The sequence below is a fragment of the Silurus aristotelis genome (genome assembly GCF_946808225.1).
Source record: "Silurus aristotelis genome assembly, chromosome: 4".
Taxonomy (NCBI): Eukaryota; Metazoa; Chordata; class Actinopteri; order Siluriformes; family Siluridae; genus Silurus; species Silurus aristotelis.
In genome coordinates this window covers 22,362,588-22,389,569 of record NC_139577.1, presented here as the reverse complement: position 1 = coordinate 22,389,569, position 26,982 = coordinate 22,362,588, and the positions used below count along the sequence as shown (strand labels likewise).

At 37.6% G+C, this 26,982-nt stretch overlaps 1 protein-coding gene across 2 annotated transcripts; it reads right to left on the bottom strand.

Moving 5' to 3' along the window:
- Positions 1–1,011: 1,011 nt before the first annotated feature.
- Positions 1,012–22,242, bottom strand: dtx4b (deltex 4, E3 ubiquitin ligase b). 2 transcript variants are annotated; one of them, XM_083538242.1, is made up of 9 exons: positions 22,181–22,242; positions 20,268–20,482; positions 12,058–13,120; positions 7,620–7,681; positions 6,531–6,692; positions 6,319–6,380; positions 4,550–4,870; positions 4,353–4,442; positions 1,012–3,976 (listed from the first exon to the last, which is right to left on the bottom strand). In XM_083538242.1, the coding sequence occupies exons 1-9, from the start codon at positions 22,186–22,188 to the stop codon at positions 3,749–3,751; spliced, it is 2,211 nt and encodes a 736-aa protein (XP_083394368.1). In that variant the 5' UTR covers positions 22,189–22,242; the 3' UTR covers positions 1,012–3,748. The 2 variants fall into 2 exon arrangements, with proteins under 2 accessions (XP_083394368.1, XP_083394369.1); XM_083538243.1 differs by lacking the exon at positions 22,181–22,242 and adding an exon at positions 20,706–21,121.
- Positions 22,243–26,982: the final 4,740 nt, after the last annotated feature.

Here is a 26,982-nt window from a genome sequence, read left to right as displayed (position 1 = left end):
ATGATGCTTTGAAAACCTTCGGCTATATAAAATGTATTTAAAATATGTATTTAATAATAGAAGTCGAACCTGAGCTGCGGCAGTGAGAGCTGACTACAGTTTATCAGTCAAACGCATAAAGTTACTTATTACTAAAACTAACCACAGCGATCAGCAATAGAAATGTGTAGGATACAGTTTAAAAACAAAACTTTCCGCCCAACGTGGGGCTCGAACCCACGACCCTGAGATTAAGAGTCTCATGCTCTACCGACTGAGCTAGCCGGGCTTCGGTATTTTGTCATTGTACACATGTGCTCACTAGCATTAGTAGAAAACCGAATCAGTTTATGGATTCAAACTGATTCCACGATTCAGATGAATCAGTGAGGACTCGCATAGAATCCGCGCTTTTAAGTATCTTGGGTTTAATTTATCGAACAGGCAGGACGTTTCCTGAATAGCCCAGTCTGCTACTTGCCGCTACAGTTACTTCCTAACAACCTAGAACAACTGAATTGTGCAATTTACAATTTATATTTATTTTTTGTTGATTGTAGCAAGATAACCAAGGACATGAAGAGAATAATTCATGAATCCCGAGTCATATAAAGCAGTGGTCCCCAAACTTTTTTGCGCCACGGACCGGATTAATGTCAGATAATATTTTACATAAATATTTTATAAAGGATTCGCTCTTATCTAGTAATCCCCCTAAAGTAAATTTAAAGAACGTAAGCAGAAATAAGCCAAATTGAAACCATTAAATGGTCCGGTAAGTGGTTTCTGGAATATACGGTCAGTCTATGAAAAAAGGCTTTTTTTTCTGTAACTCAAACTACGTTTTATTTGGCCAGTTTTCGTAGTAAATGAAGGGCATCTATTTGGGGAACAAGGAGCGACTAGGAGGCCAGATTATTAGCAAAAACAGGGTTGCACATTTTAAATATAAATATAATAAACTAAAATAATACTGCACACATCACTCATGCACTTGTATTTATTATAAATAAGTCTCGACAGAACGCAAACAACTATCACAGATGCTTTATTTTTTATTATTTAATAACATAACTTCAAATTGTATTATTTACAACCACCCATCCCCCCCTCCCCTTCCCCTTCCCTTCCCTTCCCTTATTATATATACATTTCTCGTTGTTTTAAGCCTGCATTTATTCAAACCTCCTGCAGTGCAGAAAATGTAATAAAAAAAAAAAGCTAAATGTTACCCATTTCAAACAGGTCCCCAAATATGACTTAAGATTTCTGCTGTTCAGTTGTTAATGGGAAGTAGAAGCAGACTTGGTTCAGAGAACAGGACAATGTGCACACTCAGGGAACATTTAGGTTTTTTTTCACAAAAAAAGACAATGGCAAATGCAGTGAACATCTGTACATGTACAAAACGTACAGAACGACTGAGGAGTTCTATAACCTAGTACCATAAGGTGTGTAATATTTAATTTGCTTGGAATGAAAGGAAATTAAAAATGCAGGTAATAATACACTAAATATGTAATAAAAGCATGCAGAAAATAAGAAAATAACTACTGTAAATTAGGTCATAAAACACACCAGTCATACATACACACAAACGCATTAAAGCGCTAAATGCATGCATACAGTTGACACTTGTGCTCACAAATGCATGTTTTCACTCTTACAGAGACACAATTATGGCACACTCTTGAGTTAAAGACAGAAAGACATTAACAGGTCAGTTACTGACTGAACACACACATTGGAAAACAGACAAAGAGGACATGGAAGGCAGTGCAACACAGATTGGAACAACATACAAACAAAAATTCATCTTTTTCACTACTGAGGCCAGCAATTCTGTTGTGAATCTAGAGTAATAGCTAGAGCAGGGTATTTAGATTTTCGCCTATAAAACAGTACAGAGTCAAAAATATGTGGACACCTGACCATGAACTCAAAATGCCAAATAAAAAAAAACTTCAGGCATTAAAATATTCAGTGCCCCTAGGAAGGCGTTTCACTATTTAGCTAAATGACTGTATGGTGTGTGTCCTTTCAGCTATAAGAACATTAGGAAGGACAGGGCCTGTCAAGGCAATCAGCATTCCAATTTATTCCAAAGATGTTTAGTGGGGTTGAAATCAGAACACTGAAGTACACAGACCCTGCCAAACTATGACTTTGTGTGCACTGTGAATGGATTTCGTAATGCTACAGCATTCAAATACATTCTATACAGTAGTGTTTCCAACCTTGTGGCAACAGCTTGGGAAATGACCACATATGACTGTGCTGATCAGGTGTCCACAAATATTTGACTATATAATATTACTGTGTTGTATAACCATCAACTGTCATTTAACTTTCAAACTCTTGCTTGGCCTTCCATTCTTTCCTCATAACCTGTACAATATTAAACTCTTTGTATTAGGACTTTTAGAATACCAACACTAGTTAGTGTCATTTACTGTTATTTTGAACCTGTTGCATATACAGATTTGTCCTTTAACACTATCACTGAAAATCCAGGACCTTTTTATCTTAACCATCTCTTCAAAGAGGCACTATTATAATTATTTGATATGGAGAAATTAGGGCTACAAAAATACATGTAAACCTGGACTGAAAAGTACTTTAGGTTTTCTTTTAAACTTAAAACCAACAGAAAACGTTTAAGTCGCTTTTCAGTCCACACTAAGCATTCTCTTATTCTACAGAAGTTACACCGTAGGTGTTTACAACTTTGTGACAGGGTATTTCAATAGACTCAACGATCTGAGCCACACCCACACATCATCATCCACGGCTTACAAAAGTAATGCAATAAAAATGTATAGGAAATAAATGTAACATATGGAATGTTATTACATATGTAACAGAAATCATGATACAAGTTAAGCACTTGGGTCCCAGACTATAAAACTTAAACATTTCAAATGGTTGGAATGAGGAATGTTTTTAAAGAACAGAAAATGATTTGAGGACATAAGGCTTTCCTTTCATCTTCACACAAGCACACACAAACATGCACAAGCCTTCACTACAGCTCTATCAATATGGATACTTTATTTATTAACTTATGAGATTAAAGCTGCATTCTTTGGCCTTTCTTCTTCTCAATCTTCTGCTTGGACTCCCTACCACACATTTACTTTCCTCTCCATTACCTATTTTTCTATTCAGTATACCTTCTTTTACTTCTATAAACAACCTTTGCCATTTCCTTTCTTATAAAACTCTCTTTTTATAGCTTTCAGTGAACTCAATATTAATAAACAAATGAGAGCACTGGGATGATTTATTTAAAAAAAAAAAGAAAAGAAAAAACTCATCAGAATTGTAGGCTGATTTATCTTAAGTTGTAATCTAGCGTACCAGTGTAGATTTATTCATTGCTAGAGACTCAAAGCACTTAAACTTAGTCAAACCACAGCCTTCATTCATTTACGTATACCATTTTTTGGTCCACAACTGAGCAAATGTTGCTTCAGTTCTTTTCTTACCTCCCCTCATTCACTTATTAATTCCAGAACACACTCACATTTTAAATGCGTGTACACACACACACACACACACACACACACACACACACACACACACACACACACACACACACACACACACAAGTCCTTTATGCCTCAAAATCGAATTTTCCCAAAACAAAGTTTTCCAAACCCACAGAAAGCATAATTTTCCCGTTATCCCACACCCATTTTAAGTTCAATTCACACAGTTCTAGCCTTTGTTTGAATTCTATATCTCCTCCAATGCGCCTTCCTGTTCTTCATAGCTGCTGTCCATCCTCCTCGGTCATGCCTTGGGCCTTTAGCTCCTCCAACACATTGTCCAGGTAGCCAGGGTCAGGGTATCCATGGCCAGTAAGGTTGGATCCAAACTCGGTTTTATGGTGGATCTCATTCCAGATGACTGTATCTGACTCACCCGTGGTGCTAGACGTACCCACTGAGAAGATTAGTCTCCTGTCCCATGCTACTAATAAAAGTTTTAACACCTATGAATACAAACACATAACCTTAGTCATAATATACTTTTACAAAATGCAGAAGAGTCAAACTGCCGTTCTATAAATGGGAAATGTTTGGCTAAGTCACAAAAATCAAACAGTAAGGGTGTAGCGGTACACGTATTCGTGCCAAAAGTTTGTGGTAAATGGCTTTCGATTCGATTCGAGTTTACTCGGGAGCATATTAAGTGCTGGACCGCAAGTTTGTTATGTCTCCCCCTCACACTTTAAGCGCATTTATTTAAATTATTTTACACTTGAAAACATACACAACAATGCCAGGGGAATAAAAAAGAGACTAGAGTTAGCGTCCCTGGTGCTACTCACTTACTACCGGAAATAAGATATATAAATTGCAAGATACCTTTCTTCCTTTTTCACTATCTGGAAGATAGCAGTGGCGTGGAAATCCTCTTGCTGTGAAAGGTTTTCCTGGGTTTGAGTGCTCAGTGCCCTACAACAACAACAAAAAAACCAAAAATTGTAAGTGTAAACATATTACTCTTTTGTTTTAAAGCTTTTTTGTAGTCAAGCAGTACATGAATATGTTATATATGTTACCTGTATACCAGGTGGTATATTGTATATTAAACGAATAGTCTTGCAGTCAGGGTGCCCTGGGAGTGAGTGAGGAATGACATGGTACTCCATCTTCCCAGGTGGCTGGTTACCGGTCTTCACACCATAGATCGTCTTGCATGTGGGACACTGCAAGCTGCCATCTTTATTTCCATTGTTGTACATGGCTACCAGGCACTGCAGATGATACTGATGGCCGCACTGTGTCAGTCGACCCACTGACTCTGCATGGGACACAGCGCCCACCCCTGGGCCTTTGTAACCAGAGGGGCCAGCCAAAGGCTCCATACAGATTGTGCAGTCCTGAATCAGCAATATTATTTTATTAATGAAAAGTGTGTGCATATCTCTCTCTCTCTCTCTTACACACACACACATATATATATATATATATATATATATATATATATATATATATATATATATATATATATATATATATATATATATATATATACACACACACACACATACATACATACATACATACACACACACACACACACGCAAAAGTGAGTACACTTTAGATATACTTGGATATACTTTAGAGTAGTCAATGTGCAGCTTGTACAATAGTACAGATTTACTGTCCTCTAAAAGTAACCCAACATACAGCCATATTGTCAAAATAGCTGGCAACAAAAGTTAGTACACCGTAAGTGACCATGTCAAAACTGTGTCCAAAGTGTCAATATTTTGTGTGAGCACCACTGTTATCTAGCACTGCCTTAATCCTTTTGGGCATGGAATTCACCAAAGATGCACAGGTTGTTGCTGGAATCCTCTTCCACTCATGGACATCATGGAGCTCCTAGATGTTAGACGCATTGCGCTTCTCCATCTTCCACTTGAGGATGCCAGACAGGTGCTCAATAGGGTTCAGGTCTGGAGACATACTTGGCCACTCCATCACCTTTACCTTCAACTTCAGCAAGGCAGTTGTCATCTTGCCGATGTGTTTGCTTCAGAATGTCACAGTACATGGTGGAATCCCCTCGGTGAACTGCAGCTCTCCAGTACCAGTTGCACTCATGCAGCCACAGACCATGATGTTATCACCACCATTCCTGACTGTAGGCAAGCCACTATTTTCTTGGTGCCCCCCACCAGGGCGTTGCCACACATGGACACCATCTGAACCAAACATGTTTATCTTAGTCTCATCACACCACAGGACACGGTTCCAGTAATTCCTGCTCTTGGACATGTCTTCAGCATCCAAGCAAACCGACTTGTTGCAGTGCGCAGTGTATGGTATGAGCACTGACAACCACTGTCTGATTGCACAACCATAAAGATGTAGCAGCTATCATATGGTTTAGCTTGATGGCTGTATATGTTAGGTTTAAGATGGTTCTCACACTGGTTCTCTTTTAACAGATTCCTGTTATCTGTTCAGTGTCTACAGGGTCTTTACGATGTGAGGTATACAGGAAGTCTTTATCTGGGCTCAAACATCTCCAATCATTATGTCTTCTTAGCCAATCAGGAACAGTTTTAGCTTAGGTTTTTAGCTCAGGTCCCCTGCCACAGACTGCCTCAACTTTTATATATATATATATATATATATATATATATATATATATATATATATATATATATATATATATATATATATATATATACGCTATTTGTATCCTTCATATCAAGTCAAACCATAAGATCACATAACTCAGGTTTATAAGCAATATGTGGTTGTGATTTCAATAGTCATACATGCACCAACACCAGAGTACCAGAGTGTCATTTACCTCTTCTGGAGGATTTCTGACTTTCTGTAGGTACCTCTTCACTACCTCCTCTGGAGTCTTGCCTAAAAAAAATAGATGTTCAACATGGTTTTGAAAAATAATGTTGTGTACATTTTTTAAAAATGATGAGCTTCATCAAGTCTTAAACAAATAATATATAATATATTAATATGTATGTATGAACTTATTTGTGTGCGTTTTCTGAGCCATACATTTCCGAGCCTGTTTTTTTGTGGTTTTCCGGCAACAGTGTCCAAGACCAGGGATGGGTTTGATGTCACTTTTGCTGACAGGAGGAGGGTGTAGCACAAGTTTAGGAGGACGAGTCAAACACACAGGCAGGCCTGCTGCACTCATCAGAATACCTGTGATTCCTGGAAGGCATATACATACACAACTAGTGTAACAATAAATGCCAACACAAATGATGAATTCATGATAAAGCATCAAGGAAATGTGCAATTCACTTTGTGGAAATCTGTATTATTTTAATTATGTATGCAATGCTGCACAACAGAGGTCTAAATCTGTGCACCCACTGTGCAACCCACCTTACAAACGAGTTACGTTCCGGACGACCGTTCGTACAATGAATTTGTTCATAACTGTGTTCGTTATTGACTACACATATCTCCTAATGATGAGCTATGAATACTTTTAAATAAACAATAAAATATACTAAGACTCCGAACAAATTTCACTTTGGGGACAGGTTTGTTCATACAGTGGGGAGCATCGTTATTTAAAATATTTAGAATATGTTGCCCTGGATTACTAGAACCCAACAAACACTATATGATTACACAAGTATGTTATAATGATTGAAACAGCTTTGCTTACATGCAAGCACTGTTTAGAGTCATTTTAGTTAACTTTGGAGCTCAATTTCTGCAACAAGGTTTAGTATGCTTCAATCATTTTCAAGTCCCAAGTTTAGGTTTATTCAATTTCATAAAAAAATATCTTTATTTATTTTCAAGATATGATTTACCTGCAGTACATTTTGTTTATAAAATTGAACACATAGTTTTTTTTTTTTATATTTAGTTTTATGGTTAACAAATTTAAAATGTCTTTAAATCATAAGTTTGCAAAATTCAAATTTGGTTCAAATATTATCAGTACTAAATGAAATTGTGAAGCCTGTATTGTAAATAAAATGGCAGGGATGTACACTGATTCTTTTAAGCTTTTATTAAATTAATTTAACTTTCATCAGTTAGCATGTGCAGACATTTTCCTCTCATTTTTTTTTATATTTCTTTATGTTAAAATTTCAGTTGTAATTTTTACAGTCTCACCTGCTAAAGCTGGATGGATAGGACTGGAACCATTTAGGTTTTTCACTGGCACTGTTGGCACACTAAGAGCAACAGAAAAAAAAAAAACGTCAATTCTGAGATATATAGAAAACATCCAACCTTAACACAATCCAATTAGCTAATGTCCATGTAAACAAAGAAAGAGTAAAATCATGTCGGCAGAGTGCCAACATATACATTTGATGTTGCTCAAATTGTGGCTGTGGTAGCAGACAAGGCTTTCAAAAATGTAATTTAATATCAGAGCATTCCAGTTGTTGTCTGCTGATTTACTTAAATACTAAAACCTGCAAATAGTGAAAAATGTTCATAATGGTAACACTAACACCCACACACTAACAAAAAAATCTCTGACACTGATCGGATAGACATACTGATGTACTACTTATCGAGCTAAAACTGTTTTCATTAACAATTTCCATATGTAAAAGCACTGCACACCATACTGGTGTATAAGGTGTACCAAACGCAACCCAAATAAATAAAAAATACCATGTATATTTACAAATGACAAATAAAAGTTACAAACAATGTGTTTATTACATAGTAAAAGTAAACTCCTGTAATCCTTGTGGTTGTCTCCTGCTCTTCTACAGCCCTAATCCATTATGTTCTATAGGGTGACTGACCGGACAACACATGAGAGTAACATCTTCAACGAATTTAATGTACGTCACAAGCTAATGCAATGACAGCTCTTATAAACATTCTACTAGATCTAGAAACACACATCAACAAACAGAGATGGTGTAAAAGCCTATTATGTCTTAAACCTTCTCTTATACAGGAGGAGACTTGCATTACTTTTTTTTTAATACAGAGCTATTATATAAAGATTACAGAACAGAGTGAAGGGCAGAATGAGGGATCTAGATTTTGCTACTTTTCTACTTTGTTATTCTGTGAAATTACAAATGAATACTTGCTAGATGTTGAATTGCTTGCTTATGTGGTGTTGTGGTTATAATGACCCAAGCTGGCCTTTTTGTTAATCAGCAACAGCTTTACATTCTTGAGATAAATCATTGCTGCAATGAATTACAACGTGGACATGAATCTGGAAACATGTACAATTGTGTCCGGTTGTACATTTCCGATCTTTTCCTAAATAAAATGGATGTATTGATATGAGGGGAATGTTGGCAAATGGTTTTTACTAATACTAGTTTCTCACAAACAGTTAATATGTTCCAGCTGTAAAACTGAAACCAAAAATTATTTATCATTATCATCGAGATTTATTATCTATTATCTGCATATTAATTTAATCAAGTGTATTAGCAGTGTTTTAACTACATTTTGAATAACAGTACAGGTGACAGATAGGTACTGGGGGATGTTTAGCCACCTTTATTAACCTAAGCAACATCAGCTTAGTCCCAGCTGCCCCACTGATACACAGATGCAAACAAGCATGGACTCCTACTATCACATTCGCTGATTAAAGAGACATAACAAGAGACATTCTGGGTGCAGACAATACTGTGTAACTTAGGTGGGTAGAATAAAGGAGTCAATTTAAACAATGTTATAACATACAAGCTTGTCAAACAGGACAGCATTAACAGCAATTAGGAATAGCAATATATGATTAACAAGTACCATTGCTTGCTGTTAAGAAGTAAGTGGTTGCTGAACAACTTTTATAACAAAGACAGACTGGAAGGCGTTACTAAGGGGTAAATTTACTGCTACCCAGAGAAGAGACACTTTACAAATGTATATTTGGCTAGTGCTTAAACCATTAACAAAATCTTCCAAATCCCATCTCCCAGCACTACTCACACCTTCTCTGTTAATTACAAATAATTGAACCATTAGTTTAGCCCTAAATAAAGTTATAAGAAATGAGTTTTTACACATTTTTGCATAGCCATCTCTTATTATACATAAAAATACCTTTTAATAATCTGGCAGATGTGCTGTGAGAAATTGTTTAAAAAATATATTGTTATTATAGGCAAAATTACATTTAGATGCATGGTTTGAGATTAAGATTCAGTGTTAGTCAGTCTGTTTCTCAGAAAAAGTACCAGATGATAAATATAACCACCAGAGGTTAAGTGCTTTTTTTCTATGACTTTACATTTTATTTCAGACTATTTTTTAACATACAGCTCCACAAATAGAACATTGTTCATAACATCGAAAGCAGAAATCAAACAACGTTTTGCGGTTAGCTGGCATTCACAGTAAGAGTCAGAATGAATCAATTGCACTGTCACAAGGTTTCCCACAGAGGGGCAAACCCAGCCATATAACAACTGAATAAGAGCAACACAACTGTACTTAAAAAAAAAAAAAAAACAACCCTCACTCAATCACTCACTCTAACACTCAGACTCTCTCTCTCTCTCTCTCTCTCTCTCTCTCTCTCTCTCTCTCTCTCTCTCTCTCTCTCTCTCTCTCTCTCTCTCCCTCCCTCCCTCCCTCCCTCCCTCCCTCCAACACGGGGTTAGGCAGGTTCATGAAAGTATGCTACAACATGCAGTCATATGGATGAATTCTTCACCATTAACAAAATCTCCATTGAATAAATCACATAAAACTCCCCCTTTAAGTAAATTTGGTAAGATGTAGCATTTTTAGCCTTAGCCTGCGAGGGTCTAGTTAAGCCTTATTGTTTGGAGAGGCGGGGGAGGAGAGAGCACTTTAAAGACTCCAATGTTTCAGTATGCAAACACATCCTCAGAATCGGAATCCAAATAATTAAATTTTTTTACTGAAGAATTTCTGCCAAAATTTCTTGAAAGATTCAAGAAGAAAATTCTGTTCATGTTTAAAAATACTTTTTTTTTTTTTTTTTTCAGGCACAAAAAGAAAAGAAAATCAGGATTTTTCAACTTTCTTTGTATGAACCTATTGAATGATAATAAAACGATTGTGCTTTTTTTACATTAGCATTTGCTAGATAGTTTGCTCAGATCAGAAGAAACTATCCATGCATGATTCAGAAATTTAGTTCAAACAGCTTTGCTTAAGATTTGTAAAGTACTTCGAATTGAAAAGTAAAAAATAGTGATGGAAGCCAATTTAGGCACCTAAAATTCAATTATTCATGGCTTTTTACATGGCATGTGTGTCCACACTACCAACACATATCGGGTTCTATGTAACATTCCTTGTTGGCTTTGACCATTTTCTACCCCCGCAGATTCTATACAATCACAATTTAATGGCCTTCCATTAAAGCCAGGCAGTCTTGCATCTCTTTCCAAAATGTGTGTAACATGGCTGAAGCTTAAAAAAAACTTATAGCCCAGGATAGGCGTATATAGTACAATATAATAATGATTGCACTTTCATCCTACACAGACACATGCACACACTTGATGGAAGCATCATTGTGTTGCTAATGCTGACTAGGCTTTGCCATGCCAACAAAAAGTTACCATAGAAACCCTAGAGGAACAGACAATGATGGTGGGGGTAGGGGAAAAGACTGGGAAGTGGGTGGAGATGATAAGGAGAGACAGAAATGTGGGAGGTGTACAGACTGGGGGATGTTTAGTCCCCCTCCCAGACTCCCATGACAATCCTCTTTTCAGTGTTTTTTTTCCCTATCGTTTGCTTCATCTTCATTCCTTTACTGTTTAATTGCTCAGTTCTGTCCCCAGATGGTCATCAAGCAGCGAAATGCTGGATGATTTAGAGTGTGAGAAACACACTCCCCCATGCTGCACATCATGCAGCCTACAAACACTCCCCCAATACACAAACAATCAGAAATGTGTGATATATGCAATATATATATATATATATATATATATATATATATATATATATATATATATATATATATATATATATATATATATATATATATATATATTACATTACACACACACACACACACACACACACACACACACTCACACTGCACAAACACAGTTGCATGTGTAAAGACCAATAAGTTTCACCTGAACAACCTAGGAAATGAAAATGAGACAATGTGAAGATCTTGGTTCTCTAAATTCTAACCAGATATGTATATCAAAACATTTTCAACATGTTCATAAGTAATACAGTATGGCCACATAGGAAACATGGTGAGGTAGCCATGCAATCATACACCATGACTAAATATTGACAGACACTGTAACACTGTTTATTCACAAGCAGAACCACCACAAATCAGCTAATCATAATGAAAGAGCACTAAGAGCAAGGGTTAGATTTAAAATTATGCATGGAATTAAGGCAAACAATTTATTTTTTCTTTTATGGATAAGAACCTGTAGATCTAATCTACTATACCATTAGGAATTAGGTTGCCATTTTTAACACTGGGCGATATTATTGCAGCCTGGCAATCAGGACAGAAAAGTGGAGAAAGTGTGACCTAAATAGTAAACAAATGTGATACTTTTCTATCATAGTTTTGCAGTGTAACAAGATAATAGTAGCCATTTCTCACCCAGAGGCAATGAGTGCCCGAGACTGTGCCATGGCAATTCTTTGTAAAGCTGGCCTGCTGAGTCCTGCTAGACTGGCACGAGGGGGCAAAGGAGCAGCACAGGCTGTAGAACGCTGAGGTGGAACAGCTGTTGAGGTTGATGATGAGGATGAACATGACGTGTTGCTTGTAGCCACAGTGATAAGTGTTGCGGTTGGCACTGATGAAGAAGATGCTAGGGTGCAGCTTGGCATGGATAAAGATTGTTGATGGGATACTGGTGGAGGGGGCAAAGGTGGAAGGGGTGGGCGATTAGAGGACAGCGAAAGAGTGGCGGTGTTTGAGGTGAGCATGGACAAAGACTGAGCAAAAGCAGCAGCGTTTTTGCGATCTTGTGTGAGAGAGCGGTTCAAGGACAGTCCATGAGGCAGAGTTTGTGAGTATGAATTTGATATAGATGTGGTTGTAGAAGAGTATGGAAGTGTCCCTTGACTGGATTTAGGGTTGAGTGCTTTTGTGGGTGGCAATCTGCGTCCTAGGGTTTGTGATGCCAAGGCATTTGTTTTCACACTCAAGACAAGCATGCACTGTTGACAACCACATGGCTGTCCAGGAGGGGAAAGAGATGACATCGAAATCGTTCCACTAGGGTACAGTGGACCACCATTTCCACTTGAGCTAGATCCAGAAACTCCAACTCCCAAAAGTGCTCCAGTTGAACCTCCACTAGCCATACCTCTACCACCAGCTGCCCCTGCAGGCCCAATGCCCCAACCTTGTGAGGCTTTTGGCAATGGGCCAGAGACGAGTGGATAAGCCATGTCTGAGCGTCGCTTAATGCGGCGGTGCCTCTGCGTTTGCTGATTGATCTGAGTCATGCTTTGAAAGTCCACGAGGTAGCAGAAACCAAGCGGTGCCAGATCCAGCCATGGCTGTTGGCGATCCCGTGCTGCTTGCAGGGCAATACACACCTCCATATCATATGGTGTCCAAGAACCTGCATCATTTTCCCACTCCCACAGCCAGCCCTGACCTGGTGCTGAAGCGGGATCATAGAAACTTCTACGTACTGGCCTTAAAGTACCTGTAAGATGGAGAGAGACAGGTCAGATGGTATTAATTTTAATGTTCCGTAAACACTTACCGGTCAAACATTCATTGCATTGTTGTATTTTTAAAGTTATTACCACTGTCCAAAATCCTTATCTCTTAGTGAGTTTTTAACAAAGTATTAAATTATGAAATTATGAAAGACATACAGTCTTTACCCCAGGCAAGACTGTCAGTTTTAGTTAATAGTAAAAGGTAATTAAATGTTCTAGAACCAAAGGTAACATAAGTTAAATAACATACTATAAAAGAAAACATATAAAGTAGGACATTACTGTGAATAATTTACCTTTGCTCTTTATAAACATGATTCGATTCGATTCAATTTTAAGATACATTTTAGATGCATACACTGACATACAGCTTTTCAAAGGACAAACAAGGAAAACTTATCTATTTAATAGAAACATGTTATTATAGTGTTATAGTTTGAGGCATTTTCAAGCTTTTACACTAGAATAACTATTGCACCAATCCCGATAATTAATCTAATCTATTTAATAAATCAGACATGTTGTTACAGTTTAACTACTGAACTACAGAACAGCGTTTCTTTCCCAAAGAAGAAAAGATAAAAAACTGGTTTGGCTCCACAGTCATGCAAAATCCCAATAATTACTTGTAGGCAGTATGTACAATAGATCAAACTAGTTCTTGTTTCAATACTGGCATACCTAGAGTAAACACACTAAAATAGTTTCTATTCAACTAAGAGAATAGTAAGATTAGTGACCTACGGTGTAACAATAACAAACTTGATGTATTTGTTGGCTCGTGCTACTTGACCTGATATGCCAATAGAAGATTAAGGCATCAATAAGGTATGATTTTCCATGTTCATCTCATTACCTGCAGGTCTAGACCATAAATCACTCCCTCCCTGCCCCTTTTATGCCCTACTCTGCAGTGATCTTTGTGTTTGGTAAAATAACCTTGTTTTCTTTCATTAACAGATGAATGGAACAGTATTCCCTTGATCATCATGTTTTTCTCCTCCCCGCCTGTGAGTCAACAGCACTGGGAAAAGAATGAATGAAAGGGGCCTATAACAGCAGCTTGCTGTGATAGAAAATAAAGCTTTCACACCTGGCAGCTCCATCTTCAGCATTCTCCTACTGATATACCCTGTGTCCCTCCTCTGCACATGTCCAAACCATCTTAATCTCGCCTCCCTGACATTGTCTTCAAAACATCCTACATGCGCTGTCCCTCTAATAAACTCATCTCTAATCCTGTCCATCCTTGTCACTTCAATGAAAACCTCAACATATTTAACTCTGCTACCTCCAGCTCTGCCTTCTGTCTTTCACTCAATGCCACTGTCTCTAAACCCTACAACATCGCAGGTTTTACCACAGGCCTATAAATTTCATCTTTCACTCTTGAAGATACCCTTCTATCACAAATCACTCCTGCCACTCTTCTCCACCCACTCCACCCTGCCAACACGCTTTTCTTCACTTCTCTAACACTCTCTCCATTACATTGCACTGTTGACCCTAAGTAACGAAACTCCTCCAACTTCTCCTCTTAGTGTCCAACTTCTCATACAGCTCCTCGTATGCCTTTTCCTTGGCTTTCGCAACATCCCTCTTCACCTGCTGCCTCATCTCCTTGTACTCCTGCACACTTTTCTCATCACTCTGTCAATCCCAATTCTGTTTTGCCAACCTCTTTCTCCTTGTGATTTCCTGCACTTCCTCATTCCACCACCACGTCTCTTTGTCTTTCTTTCTATTTCCAGAGGTCACACCAAGTACCTTTCTAGCTGTCTCCCTTATCATTTCTGCAGTAGTTGCCCAATCATCCAGCATCTCTTCACCACCACCGAGGCCCTGTCTGACCTCTTCCCTGAATCTCAAACTAGTCTTCCTCCTTTAGTTTCCACCATCTTATTCTTCTTTCAGTCCTCACTCTCCTCCTATTCTTCTTCCTTACCTCCAAAATCATCCTACAGACCACCATCCGAAGCTGTCTAGTTACACTGTCCCCTGCCAACACCTTACAGTCTCCAATCTCCTTCAGTTCACCTGTGTGCACCTTCCTCCACTCTTATACGTCACAATGTGCTCCCCCTTCTTCTTAAAATAAGTATTAACCACTGTCATTTCCATCCTTTTTGCAAAATCTACCACCATCTGCCCTTCCACAATCCTCTCTTTAAGACCATACCTACCCATTACCTCCTCATCACCTCTGTTCCCTTCACCTACATGGCCATTAAAGTCTGCCCCAATCACTAATCTTCCATTCCTAGGTTCACCTTCTACCACATCATCTAACGAAAATTTTTCTTTCTCCTCCATCTCACAGCCCACTTGTGGAGCATAGGCACTGATGACATTTATCATCACCCCTTCAACGTCCAGCTTCACGTTCATCACCCTATCAGAAACTCTCTTCACCTCCACTACACTCTTACTGTACTCTTTCTTCACAATCACCCCTACATTTCTCTTTCTATCCACACCTTGATAGAACAGTTTAAACCCACCTCCAATTTTCCTGGCCTTACTCCCTTTCCACTTGGTCTCCTGAACACACAACATATCTACCTTTCTCGTCTCTATCATATTAGCTAACACTTTCCCTTTACCAGTCATAGTACCAACATTTGAAGTACCAAGTCTAACCTTCACTCTCCTCCACTTCTCCTTTTCCTGCTGTTTCTGTAGTAGTCTTCCTCCTCTCCTTCGTCCAACAGTACCAGTAAGCTGATTATAACTGAAAGCATTTTCTCTGCACGGCTATGGACTTAACTGGAACAAAATTCCTATGAATGTACATGTATAAAAAAGGAACTCTATTAAAAGTTGTGTTATTTATCCTTGGTGGACTGTCTGTGCATGTTTTATTGGTTCATTAAATATGTCACAAAAGAACAACAATATGGTAGCACTATAATACATGTCTATGGACACAAACTACATAAGTGGTTAATAAGTCCCTTTACACACTCACACTATTTCAATAAAAATTTTCTAAACAAAAATCTGAGCCCCCTGTTTTGCTATATTAAATATTTTAATTATGGTTCCAAAAATATATCCATATGCCCAAATGAAGTGGATGTACACAAATAATTTTCACAAAAGAATCAAACAATTAAAAAAAACAAACATTTAAAAGCATTAAGAGACTAATTAAAAATTAGTCACACACGTGTGTGTGTGTGTGTGTGTGTGTGTGTGTGTGTGTGTGTGTGTGTGTGTGTGTGTGTGTGTGTGCTTGTGTGTGTGGAGAAGGTCAGTGACTTAGTATATCATGTAGTGTGACATTAGGCTCATGATCCCAGGATCTCTAAGGCAAAACAAAGCCTGAAAGCAGGTGTACAGAGATGTCCATCTGTTCAATTGTGAAGAGCGCCTTGCATGTGTGACCTCCTGTCCCTTCATGCTACTTTTCACATGCTGAATATGTGAACCTTGTGCTTTATTGCACAAAATTGTGAATTGAGAAAAATTGTGGACACATAGAATCTTTTTTACCTTTTCTAATAGAAAAAAAGAAATATGAAAAAAGACTCATACTTATGATGAGCAAACAAACTAAACTTTTAAAGTTTGTCTACAATATAGCCCAAATTTTCCTTTGGCTAATAATTAATTGCCACAATAGAAATTCTTCAATTTACTTATATTAGTCCTATAAAAAATGAGTGATAATGTTTGCATTGTCAGTTTTTCAACTTTTTTAAAATTGACACAAAACAAAACATTGTGTACAAAAGTGATAGTGGAAGTGAGGGAAGTAAATAAGACAGCAGCTTCAAGGTTTAAGAGACTGTGAGGAGAAAAGTGAACAAAATTGATGTCACGGTTATAGCACATTTGACACAAAGTAGCATTGCATTATTTTTGCAAAAACACTAATCATTGAGAGGCTAAAAGATTACCAGCTAACAAACAGATAAAGCACCGATTATCACCATTATTACCAATGACAGTAATCCTATAAATAGCAAAGTATGTCATCTTGTGATTTCAGTTATTTGAAGTGTAGTAAATGTCTTTATTCTGATACTATTAGACAGTATAATAAAAAATAGAATGGAAGCATTTCTCCAAAATATTGTCCCAAATAAATAATACTGTGTCATGGGGAAAGAAAAAAAAATATTTTACAAGGAGTAGTGGAGTCTGTGGTGTCACCACTAATCTTAGTTAAATAAAACAGTCCAACATATCGTATAGCCTGTAATATACATTAGCATGCAAAAAAAGCAAAGAAATAAATATGAATCTTAAACATAGCAATTCTCAGTGTAATGAATTTAAATCATTGCACATTCCTCACTTTCTGATTTTCTCTGCTTTTTTTGTTGTTTCTATTTGACAATGACTTTGTGTGAAACAGTAAATGTCAAGGAAACAGCAAACAAAATTTCCTGACATAAAAAAACAGACATATAGGTTTTAGCAGAGAAAGACAGAGAGGAAATAAACAGGCTAACCCAGATCACAGACCACAATATGTTAGCAGAAAACCACATTCTAACTCTGTGCTCTCCTCAAAGCAATCACATGAAAGTGATTAGCAAAATGAAAACCTAAACCAACTTTGAGTGTGTCAGTGTGCATGCATTCATGCATGAATTTGCCTGTGTGCACGCATGATTAATCTCTGGCTTTTATTGAAAAACACACAGGGCCCAGGGCTGTTGAAACTCTATACAGCCTGTTGCGCAATCAGAAGGAGAAACTTAAAGCCCTTCTGTTTTCTTCTTCTGTTCCCATTTCCAAATTATTCCCCTTAAATCCCCCTACCCCCAGTCCATGCATAGCACTTCTCCCCCCTTCTGTGTCTTTGTCCTGCATTTTTCAACTTGAATGTGGCCCATCTCATAGACCAATGTTTGCAGGAGAAACTCTCGAATGAGCTTCAGCATTTTTGTGTGTGCATTTGATCCAGTTTAATTTTGTTGAAATTTGGCATGGACCTTGCTGGTTAAGACCAGCTGGGTTTTATGGAGGCTCTAGCACAGTTGGATCACATCTTTAACCCCTTTGCCAAAAAGAGTTGGAGAGCTATTGAGTTGGTTAGCTCTCTTTTAAAACGATTAGAGTATGTGTGCATACACTTATGTGTCTATGTGTGTTTCAGCAAATAAATGTTTAGGGTTTTCTTAAGCGTCCCATTTTTAATTGAATTGTAGAAAATGGGTTTGAATATCACCAACTCTTTTTATATAAACCAATCTCTCAAAATGTCCTCTATTCCCTAAGATTAATAACAGTAGTATGAAAAATATGGGTGGAAATTCTTATTAAACACTGGGTGACAAATGTAACTATTATCCGAATTTTTTATTGCCCACTTGAGCATCACTTATTGTTAAAATTAACAGATAAGGCATTTAATTCTCTTTGATATAAATGGTATTCTTGACATCTATTGCTTGTTTTCTGTGTATTTCTTTTGTACCTTAGAAAGCACATTACTAATTGTTAACAACCAAAAAAAACTTGAACAATGTGCTTGCACGTTATACCAATGGTAAAAACATTTGTTTAATTACCTATCTGTTAAAATACTTAACTGGCAAGATGCTTTGTAGATATTATAATAATAGAGAATATATTTTAGATCATTTCTTCCTATACAGACTAATCTCTGTCACCTCAAAGACTTAATAAGCCAGAAAAGTGTCTTCCCTGTCTAGATTGGGCCACTTCAGCAATTACACACAATGGTGTTCATTTGGAAATGATCAGGACCACACTACACTTTCTTTCAGCAGGGACAGGTAGCTCTCTCTTTTGTCTTTAAACAATGTTCTCCCCTGATCACATAATTAACGAGCTCACTATGGCTAATCTTTCTGTCTTAGTACATTTCTCCCCTCCTGTTTGCTCTACAGATTCTGTCCCACGCTCTCCTCTCACATCTGTTCCTCCTATTCAACAAAGGGAGTGGGTGATGGTGTCTTTTCTAACCACCCCTCACTCCTAAATGTTTGTAGCCCCCACCAACCCCCACTCAGAAGCTGACTTGTATTCCCTTTCTCTGCCTTCCAGCCTTTTCAAATTGTCCACAAGATCATGTCATGAAAAAAGAAAGCAATCAAATGGCATTGATGATTATGATGCTTCCAAATAAACAATCAAGGATTAAAATAATTTTCGCAATATTGTTTCATCTAGTCTTTCCACTACCCCTATTGTGACTCGTTTTTATTAAATCAGATTTCCCCACAGAGCAACAGCTGCAAAAGTATGACTCGTTCTAACAAAACAAAAATGTGACTTAAAGAAAAACAGCTGTTTTATGGTGTCACGTTTTCATTTCCGCTAACATAATGGATCAGACTTCGTCAACTGGTGAACTGTGGTTGGGGTAAGTAACCATCAAGTTTACTATATAGGAACCAGTTTGTCTTCTAAAGCAGATCCTTTGTTGTGGCTCATCCGGTCATATATTTATATAAATTATTTAGCTGAAAGCATCTCATCATTGCCATAGAATTGCTACAGGGAAAGAAACATTAGGTCAGAAGAGGGACATTTTTCACCCTTCACAGTAAGTTACCAAACTAACAAGTCAAGAAAAATGAAAGTTTTTATTTGTGTTTATTCTTAGCATGTAACATTCAATTCAGTTATGTTTCCACAGCCCATGCCTCTAGTCAACAGCTGTAACATGTGGAACTATTATGAAACAAAATATAAGCACTTGTTTATAGTCATAAACTAATACATAATGCTCAAGCAATTAAATAATAACTGTTGTTGGTTCTGTTTAAGCACTTTCGTATGTCACTGTACCAAATTCCAGTTTATAGCTGTTAAAAAACCACAGGTTCACTGCAACTTCTCTGTCAACTATCAACTTGTCACAGCTTACTGGAAAGGGTGTGAACTACAACTCGACTAAACTGTTGCAACACATGACTGCTCGCTTATGACAAAAGCAAACGACAAAAGCAGTGTCTGGCTGCGACCTGCACATCGCAGGTTACGACCACTTCGCAACACGAAAGTCTTGAGTGGATGAGTTGAGAAGTATGTCTAAAATACTTGATACAAAAAAAGTTATTTCTGCATTACTAAAAACTTTCATGGAGGTTTAACATGTTTTAAATGGTCGAATTGCCCCCGACGAATAAGGGAACACTGTCTTACCTGTGTCCTGCCTGAACTGATGCATTGACTGTAAGTCGACGATGTAGGGCGCGAGGCGGCTGTCGGCTTGGCCTAGCACGACGCTCCCTGCCCGGGATTCGCTTCGGATCACCGCCTCGATGTGATGAGAAACAGCAGGGCTGTAGGGCCTCCAGCGGCCGTGTTCGTTCAGCCATTCCCATACCACGGCGGCCGAGGCCAGCAACATTGTGTCCCTGAAATCACCAAATACACACAAAACACACACTTTTAATTTCAGGCCACAAACAGCTACACATTAGTCGAGACTCGACCGGCAAAGAGAACAAACCCTTTTATGTTAAGATCACAGAAATCACTGCAACACACTGTCTAAAAGGTCCCTTGTATACTATCAGAACAGCTTACAGAAAATAGTGTTAAACACACAATTCAACGTGACTGAATGTGTTCATTTACTTTGCTCACGGCACGTCAGGGAGAGAAAGAACAGCATCTGGGTAAAAATCTCCGTCTCATTTTCATGGCGGCAGCTCAGATTCCGTGGTGTCCGTATGAAGTAATTAAAACAGGCATCAGGCAAACCATTCATTCGAGTCATTCGGGTAGATCCCCATTTACACCGGCTAGGGTTTTCCGTCCGTCCATTCCTGTCGACGACTCGGTAGCGCAGTGGCTCGTATCTCGTGTGAGTGTGTTGACATGAAGCTCAGCCCACTCCGCGCCTCGCTGCTCCGAGCAGGAGGAAACCTCCAACGCTTTAACGTTACTCACACAGGAGCCTATAGACCACACCGAGTCCAAACATGTCACCAAACACCAACGGTTCTACACACATCTGCATACATCATACCCGCCTTCAGTCTCTTGCACACCTAGATGGTATTAGAATAACCGGTTTTGCAGGTCTTGGTAGATGTTTTCGAGAAACAAAGTCGCTGAAAATGGGACTTTGAGCATTTGCTTAAGAATAAAGAGAAGACTGATTTTAACCAACCATAACATAGTCACCATAATCTCCACATGAACAGTCTAAACGACGGAGGAAGTTATTATATGAGGGTGTATTTAAACTACAATTAATATAAACAGTTCGCACTTTGCATGAACAATTCTGCATTAAAACCCTGAACACTGAACCTTATCATTGAACAGTACACATTAATAATTATAAAACTATAACAAAATGACATTAGCTGCCACCAGATGAGGATGAGTTCCCTTTTGACTCTGGTTCCTCTCAAGGTTTCTTCCTCAAACCACCCTAGTGAGTTTCTCCATGCCACTGTTGCCAGTGGCTTGCTCATTAGGGATAAACCTTTAAGGTATTAACTCATAGGGACTAAACTTATAAATTCCTATTTTATAACCTCTTTATCCCCTGTAAAGCTGCTTTAAGACAATGTCCACACTAGAAATAATTCAATTCAATTCATTTTTATTTGTATAGCGCTTTTAACAATGAACATTGTCTCAAAGCAGCCTTACACAGATAATGTGGTGATTAAAAGTGAATATGTTCTTTATAAGTAAGTTTGTCCCTGATGAGCGAGCCGGTGGCAACTGTGGAAAGGAAAAACTCCCTGAGATGGCATAAGGAAGAAACCTTGAGAGGAACCAGACTCAAGAGGGAACCCATCCTCATCTGGGTTGCACCGAATGTCCATTTATAGCAGATATAATATGTTTCGGGGTACAGTGATGATGATCAGAAGCGAAAAGTAGTCCTTAGTTGATGTAGCAGACTGTTGACATTAACTACAGTCCAATCCATCCTTTAAAGCGCCTGTTCTTACTCCGGAATTACATGGAACCACCCAAGGCGTTGAAGAAATACGAAATACATTGATGTACGAAATACATTGAATTTAATTTAGGAGGTAATTCATACATGAAGAATATAAATTTTTTTCTTCAGTAACTACATGACTAACCTGTTCATAGTCCAGGTTGATCCCGAGCCTATCCATGGTGAAGCAGGAATACATGTTCCATGGGATGTGCAGAAAAATGCAGAATTTAGCAGTGCTTTTGCACATACTTTTGTGTGCACATAAATTTTGCAGTGCTTTTGCACATGTTTAAACAGTCATTCATAAATTGGGCCATCTGCGCACCGCCAATCCACCTACCAAGAAGACTGGATGCAACAAGCATAGCATAGAAATTGGACTACAATCAGTTAATATATTTATGCTAATTATACATATACATTTAGTGGTCATTTATGAAGCAAATCTTATGTACAGTAATGCTTTGTTGGCACAGTACAGACTGCATAATGCCACATTAGTCTGTCAACCTCCACCCTTTACAGCAATGTTAAGGGACAACCAAAGGACCAGGTACAGTGTGAATGGTGGACTATTTTGAGCAAAACAGTGTTACAGTCATGTCATTCCTGCATTTATTTCATTAACAAATTCTATAAATAAAATCATTTAGATACAGGCCAGCAGCTTTGGATTATGTTCAAATTATCCATCACAATAGTGGAAAATGTGATCTCAGTGACTTTATTTGTTTTATGATTGTTGGTGCCAAATAGACTAGTTTGAGTATTTTAGAATTGCTGATATCCTGCTTATCATTTATGATTAATATTAATTTGAACTTAATTAAAACTTTTTTTATTCTGGTTTATTTTTGTCTCTAAACTATATGAAGAATGGTCCAATAAATAAAATCCAGTGAGTGAAATTCTGCAACCTTGTTGATAAGAAAGGTCAGTGGAGAAAGATAGAAAAAAAAAAATGGAAATGAAACGTAACAAAAATGCTACAGTAACTCAGATAAACACAACTCAGAAACTAGGAAAGCTCGAATAGAAAAAAATATATATCTTGGCATGAACATCTAGGAATATTCGCACAAGCTCACAAAATCTGGGCATTTGAAAACCAGAAAATGAACCCATGGACTCAACCTGCCATAATGTGTGTATGTGTATATGCAATTGCGTTTTCCATATGTGGAGGCATAAATTGTGACATAATTTTCATACTACATACACATCTGTGAATTACTGTTTATAGTAAAAGCCATATATTTTGTTTATAGCACATATCCTTCTGTAAATTTCAGTTTATAGTAATAGCCATCAGTATAATATGTTCATAGTACATACACATCTGTAAATTACTCCTATAATACCATTTTATCTAATTGATGTAACTCATGTAAACACTGTATATCCTGCACTTGCTGCTATTGCACTTCTGGTTAGACCTAAACTGCATGTCGCTGCCTAGTACTTGTACATGTGTAATGACAATAAAGTTGAATCTAATCTAATCTAATCTAATCTAATCTAATCTAATCTAATCTAATCTAATAATCAAAAAGCAATTGCAAATATTCCATTACCGTTTTCGCTTTCGCGAGCGCACAGTGACTGTCAAAGTCCATTTGCAGCAGTATTTCCCGTGTCTTACGAGTTATGACCATGTCATATTTAAATGGCAATGTTAATTATTACCTGTGCTTTTTCACTTTCTTTGAGTCGCGTATGCAGCCTGAGAAAACACAAATGAAATCACAACTCCTTTTGCATTACATTTTTAAAGCCTTGCACGGTTTTCATTTGCATTTCCGATGCCTTGCACTGAAAGCTGTCAGTCTAGTGTCATGAGTGGGACTATATTATTAGGCGTGTTTGTATTGGGACGTGACGTCACTCACAGTCGACGGCCAAGAGTGGAAATCCTAGTAATAGACGATTTTGCGACAGTTTTTGAACAGTGTAGATTGTCGGTGAAATTGTGGAGGACATTATGATGCTAGCCCACAAGTTGTATAAGCAATTGACCCTTCGCAAAAAACCCGCCCTCCTTAGTTTCTGTTGCTATGTCCGACAAGACATGCCGCCATAACAAGAACGCCTGTCAGTCAATCTCTTTGCGAAGGGTCATTTGCTTATACATTTATAAAAAACACTGTGGCCACCTCTTAACGGAGCAGCCGAAAGAAGAAGAAGACTAAAGAGTTCAGTGTTCTCCAGTGGCCTTACCAGATCGGAATAGATTTAAACACATTTGGAATGGGAAATAATGGTAAATGTATAGCACAGTAAACACATTACACAGTAAATCTAAAGCGTACCGCAGTCACACTAGATATAAGAAAGGGAATATACCTACTGGCGTGTATTTGTGAGCTGGGTGAAAAACCATGGAACCATGGAAACTAATATGAACACAGAGACACCATGTAGCTGTGAGGTGGAACTGTGGAATCCAGTTAAGATAGTGATGACCAAAATAGTTTGAATTAATACAATGATAGGCTTTACTTAATTATTCTACACAAAATAGTCAATTAATGTTACATACGACCAAAAAATACTGTTGTATCTAAAAACTCCGGTAGATGGCGCCAGTGAACTACAACAGCCTATTTGTTGGCATGATTACAAAAAGGAAAAATGTTTTCGTTGACAAGATTTGTTAAATGGGTAAATTACACTATCGGCAAATCGTACATCGTGAAATACAGCTTAAGATGTACAATCAAACAAATGCGGTAAAATATCAAACGTTACTATCATTACAGAAAACTGCCATCGCGATGAGCACGGCTCCATAGCTCAGGGGTTAGAGCACTGGTCTTGTAAACCAGGGGTCGCGAGTTCAAATCTCGCTGGGGCCTGACAACAATTTTTTTTTTTACTTCATTATACATATTAGGTCACAAAGTTAGACGTAAAAAGGGATTCATATCTAAATATCCCAGATGATGTGCTTTTTAAGTAGTTCTTAGAGAAACACACCTGATGCAACATACTGTAGCCAATGCAAGAAATATTTATTTGAATTGTGTTTGCTGAAATTTGTATATTTTTCGCGAAAAAAATGACTGACTTTTGGATAATATCCAACATTATCACTGTATACTTAATTAAATATCGAAACATTGAATATGAATTTTTTTTTTCTTTTTTTTTCCGTCATCCAGGTATTAAAGCGGGACGGAATTATCTGTGTTCACCTAATGGCCAATCTCTTGGCCAATCAAACGTCGTATTTTCATTTTTGGTCAGCCAATCGCAGCTAGGGAGATTTTTTATTCTCAGATATTTGAACTGTAATCCGCGTTATGTATATTATGTGGAATAAAAATAAACATCAATAAAAAAAAAAAAAAAATAGCCTTTGTGTAAAAAACATTATCACTGTATGCTCAATCAAATGTCTAAGACTTAACCAGCGTGTCAGAGCCCGGATAGCTCAGTCGGTAGAGCATCAGACTTTTAATCTGAGGGTCCAGGGTTCAAGTCCCTGTTCGGGCGAAGTTTTTACCTATTACGTATAAAATTCTTTCAGATTAAGACAAACATATAACAGCTTTTTTATACGTATGCTTAAAGCTCTCATATAGTGATTTATATAAAGAAAAGAAGCAAAAAAAAAAAAAAAATCTTACGCCCAACGTGGGGCTCGAACCCACGACCCTGAGATTAAGAGTCTCATGCTCTACCGACTGAGCTAGCCGGGCATGTGGGATTATTTAAATGTTTAAATGTTTAAACTTCAATAATTGTGAAAATAACAGTCAGATGCAACAATTTTCGAATACTTATATATAAAACTATATTAAAAGAAAACATGTAAATGATTTATATTATTTAAATTTAAACATATTACGTACAACGCTAGTCAATGAATGAAAATCACTGTTGTGGTCTATGCCTAGTGTCTTCACGTTTTATTTTGGTATAATAATATCAATAATCATATCAATATTGAAAACCATTAAAAAGTTTATTTATTTTAACTAACGGACACATTTTTTACCATACTATCTAAATATAAATTAGCAGTTAGCTAACAAATTGCTTTGTGGTCGTTTCACCTCACTCCAGTCTAAACTAAATGATTTTATAGGCAATTTACTACACATTGTCATATAAATAACCTAAAATCACTGTGGATTATTGAGGTAACATCTTTTATTATTAATGTTAAGGTTATAAACTACATCAAACTTACAAACCTATAAACTTTAATTATTTCATTTCTAAGGTGCTCTGAATAAATAATTTATTATGGTAGTACACAAGTTCTGAGTAATGTTCTTGCAGTTCTTGGGAGCTCTGGGTGATGCTCACTAAGAATTCAAAGGAGGCCATCCACTGCATTATGTTTGACCTGAAATTCATTGGCTGACTGTGCAAGTCTAAATCCTGATCATAATTAGCTTGAGCCCCCTGGATTTCAGCATCATCAGAATTCAACATCAACATCAAACTGCAAATCACTGTGCATTCCCTCAAGGGACTGCGTTTGCTGAAGGGGCAAACTAAAATTCTCCAGACTATTAGAGCTTGTTCTCACCTCAGAGTTGTCTACATGACACTAATCCAATTTCTGCTGTTCTCTTTTCACTCTTTTCCAGAGTGTTGTATTTTTGTATACTTTGTTCGTAGACATTGTTAATCACTACTCTCACAAAAAACTGAATGCTACTGTGTTGATGGATCTCCAACTTCCTGATTGACAGACCACAAGCCGTATGGCTGGGCAAACACACCTCATCCACCCTTACCCTCAGCATTGGAGCTCCTCAGGGTTGTGTTTTGAGCCCCTGCTGCACTCACTGTACACACAAGGGTGTGTGGCCACTGCCAACTTCACCACCATCATCAAGTTTGCTAACAACACTGTTGTAGTGGGCTTCATCTCCAACAACAACGAGGGCCAGGAAGAGTGTGAAAGACCTCAGCCATCCCAACAATTAA

Coding starts and splice junctions, on each gene's coding strand:
- dtx4b (XM_083538242.1), bottom strand. Junction 4,871..6,318: donor TCAGAAATCCTCCAGAAGAG/GTAAATGACACT, acceptor TTGCTGATTCAG/GACTGCACAATCTGTATGGA. Junction 3,977..4,352: donor ATAGTGAAAAAGGAAGAAAG/GTATCTTGCAAT, acceptor TTGTATTCATAG/GTGTTAAAACTTTTATTAGT.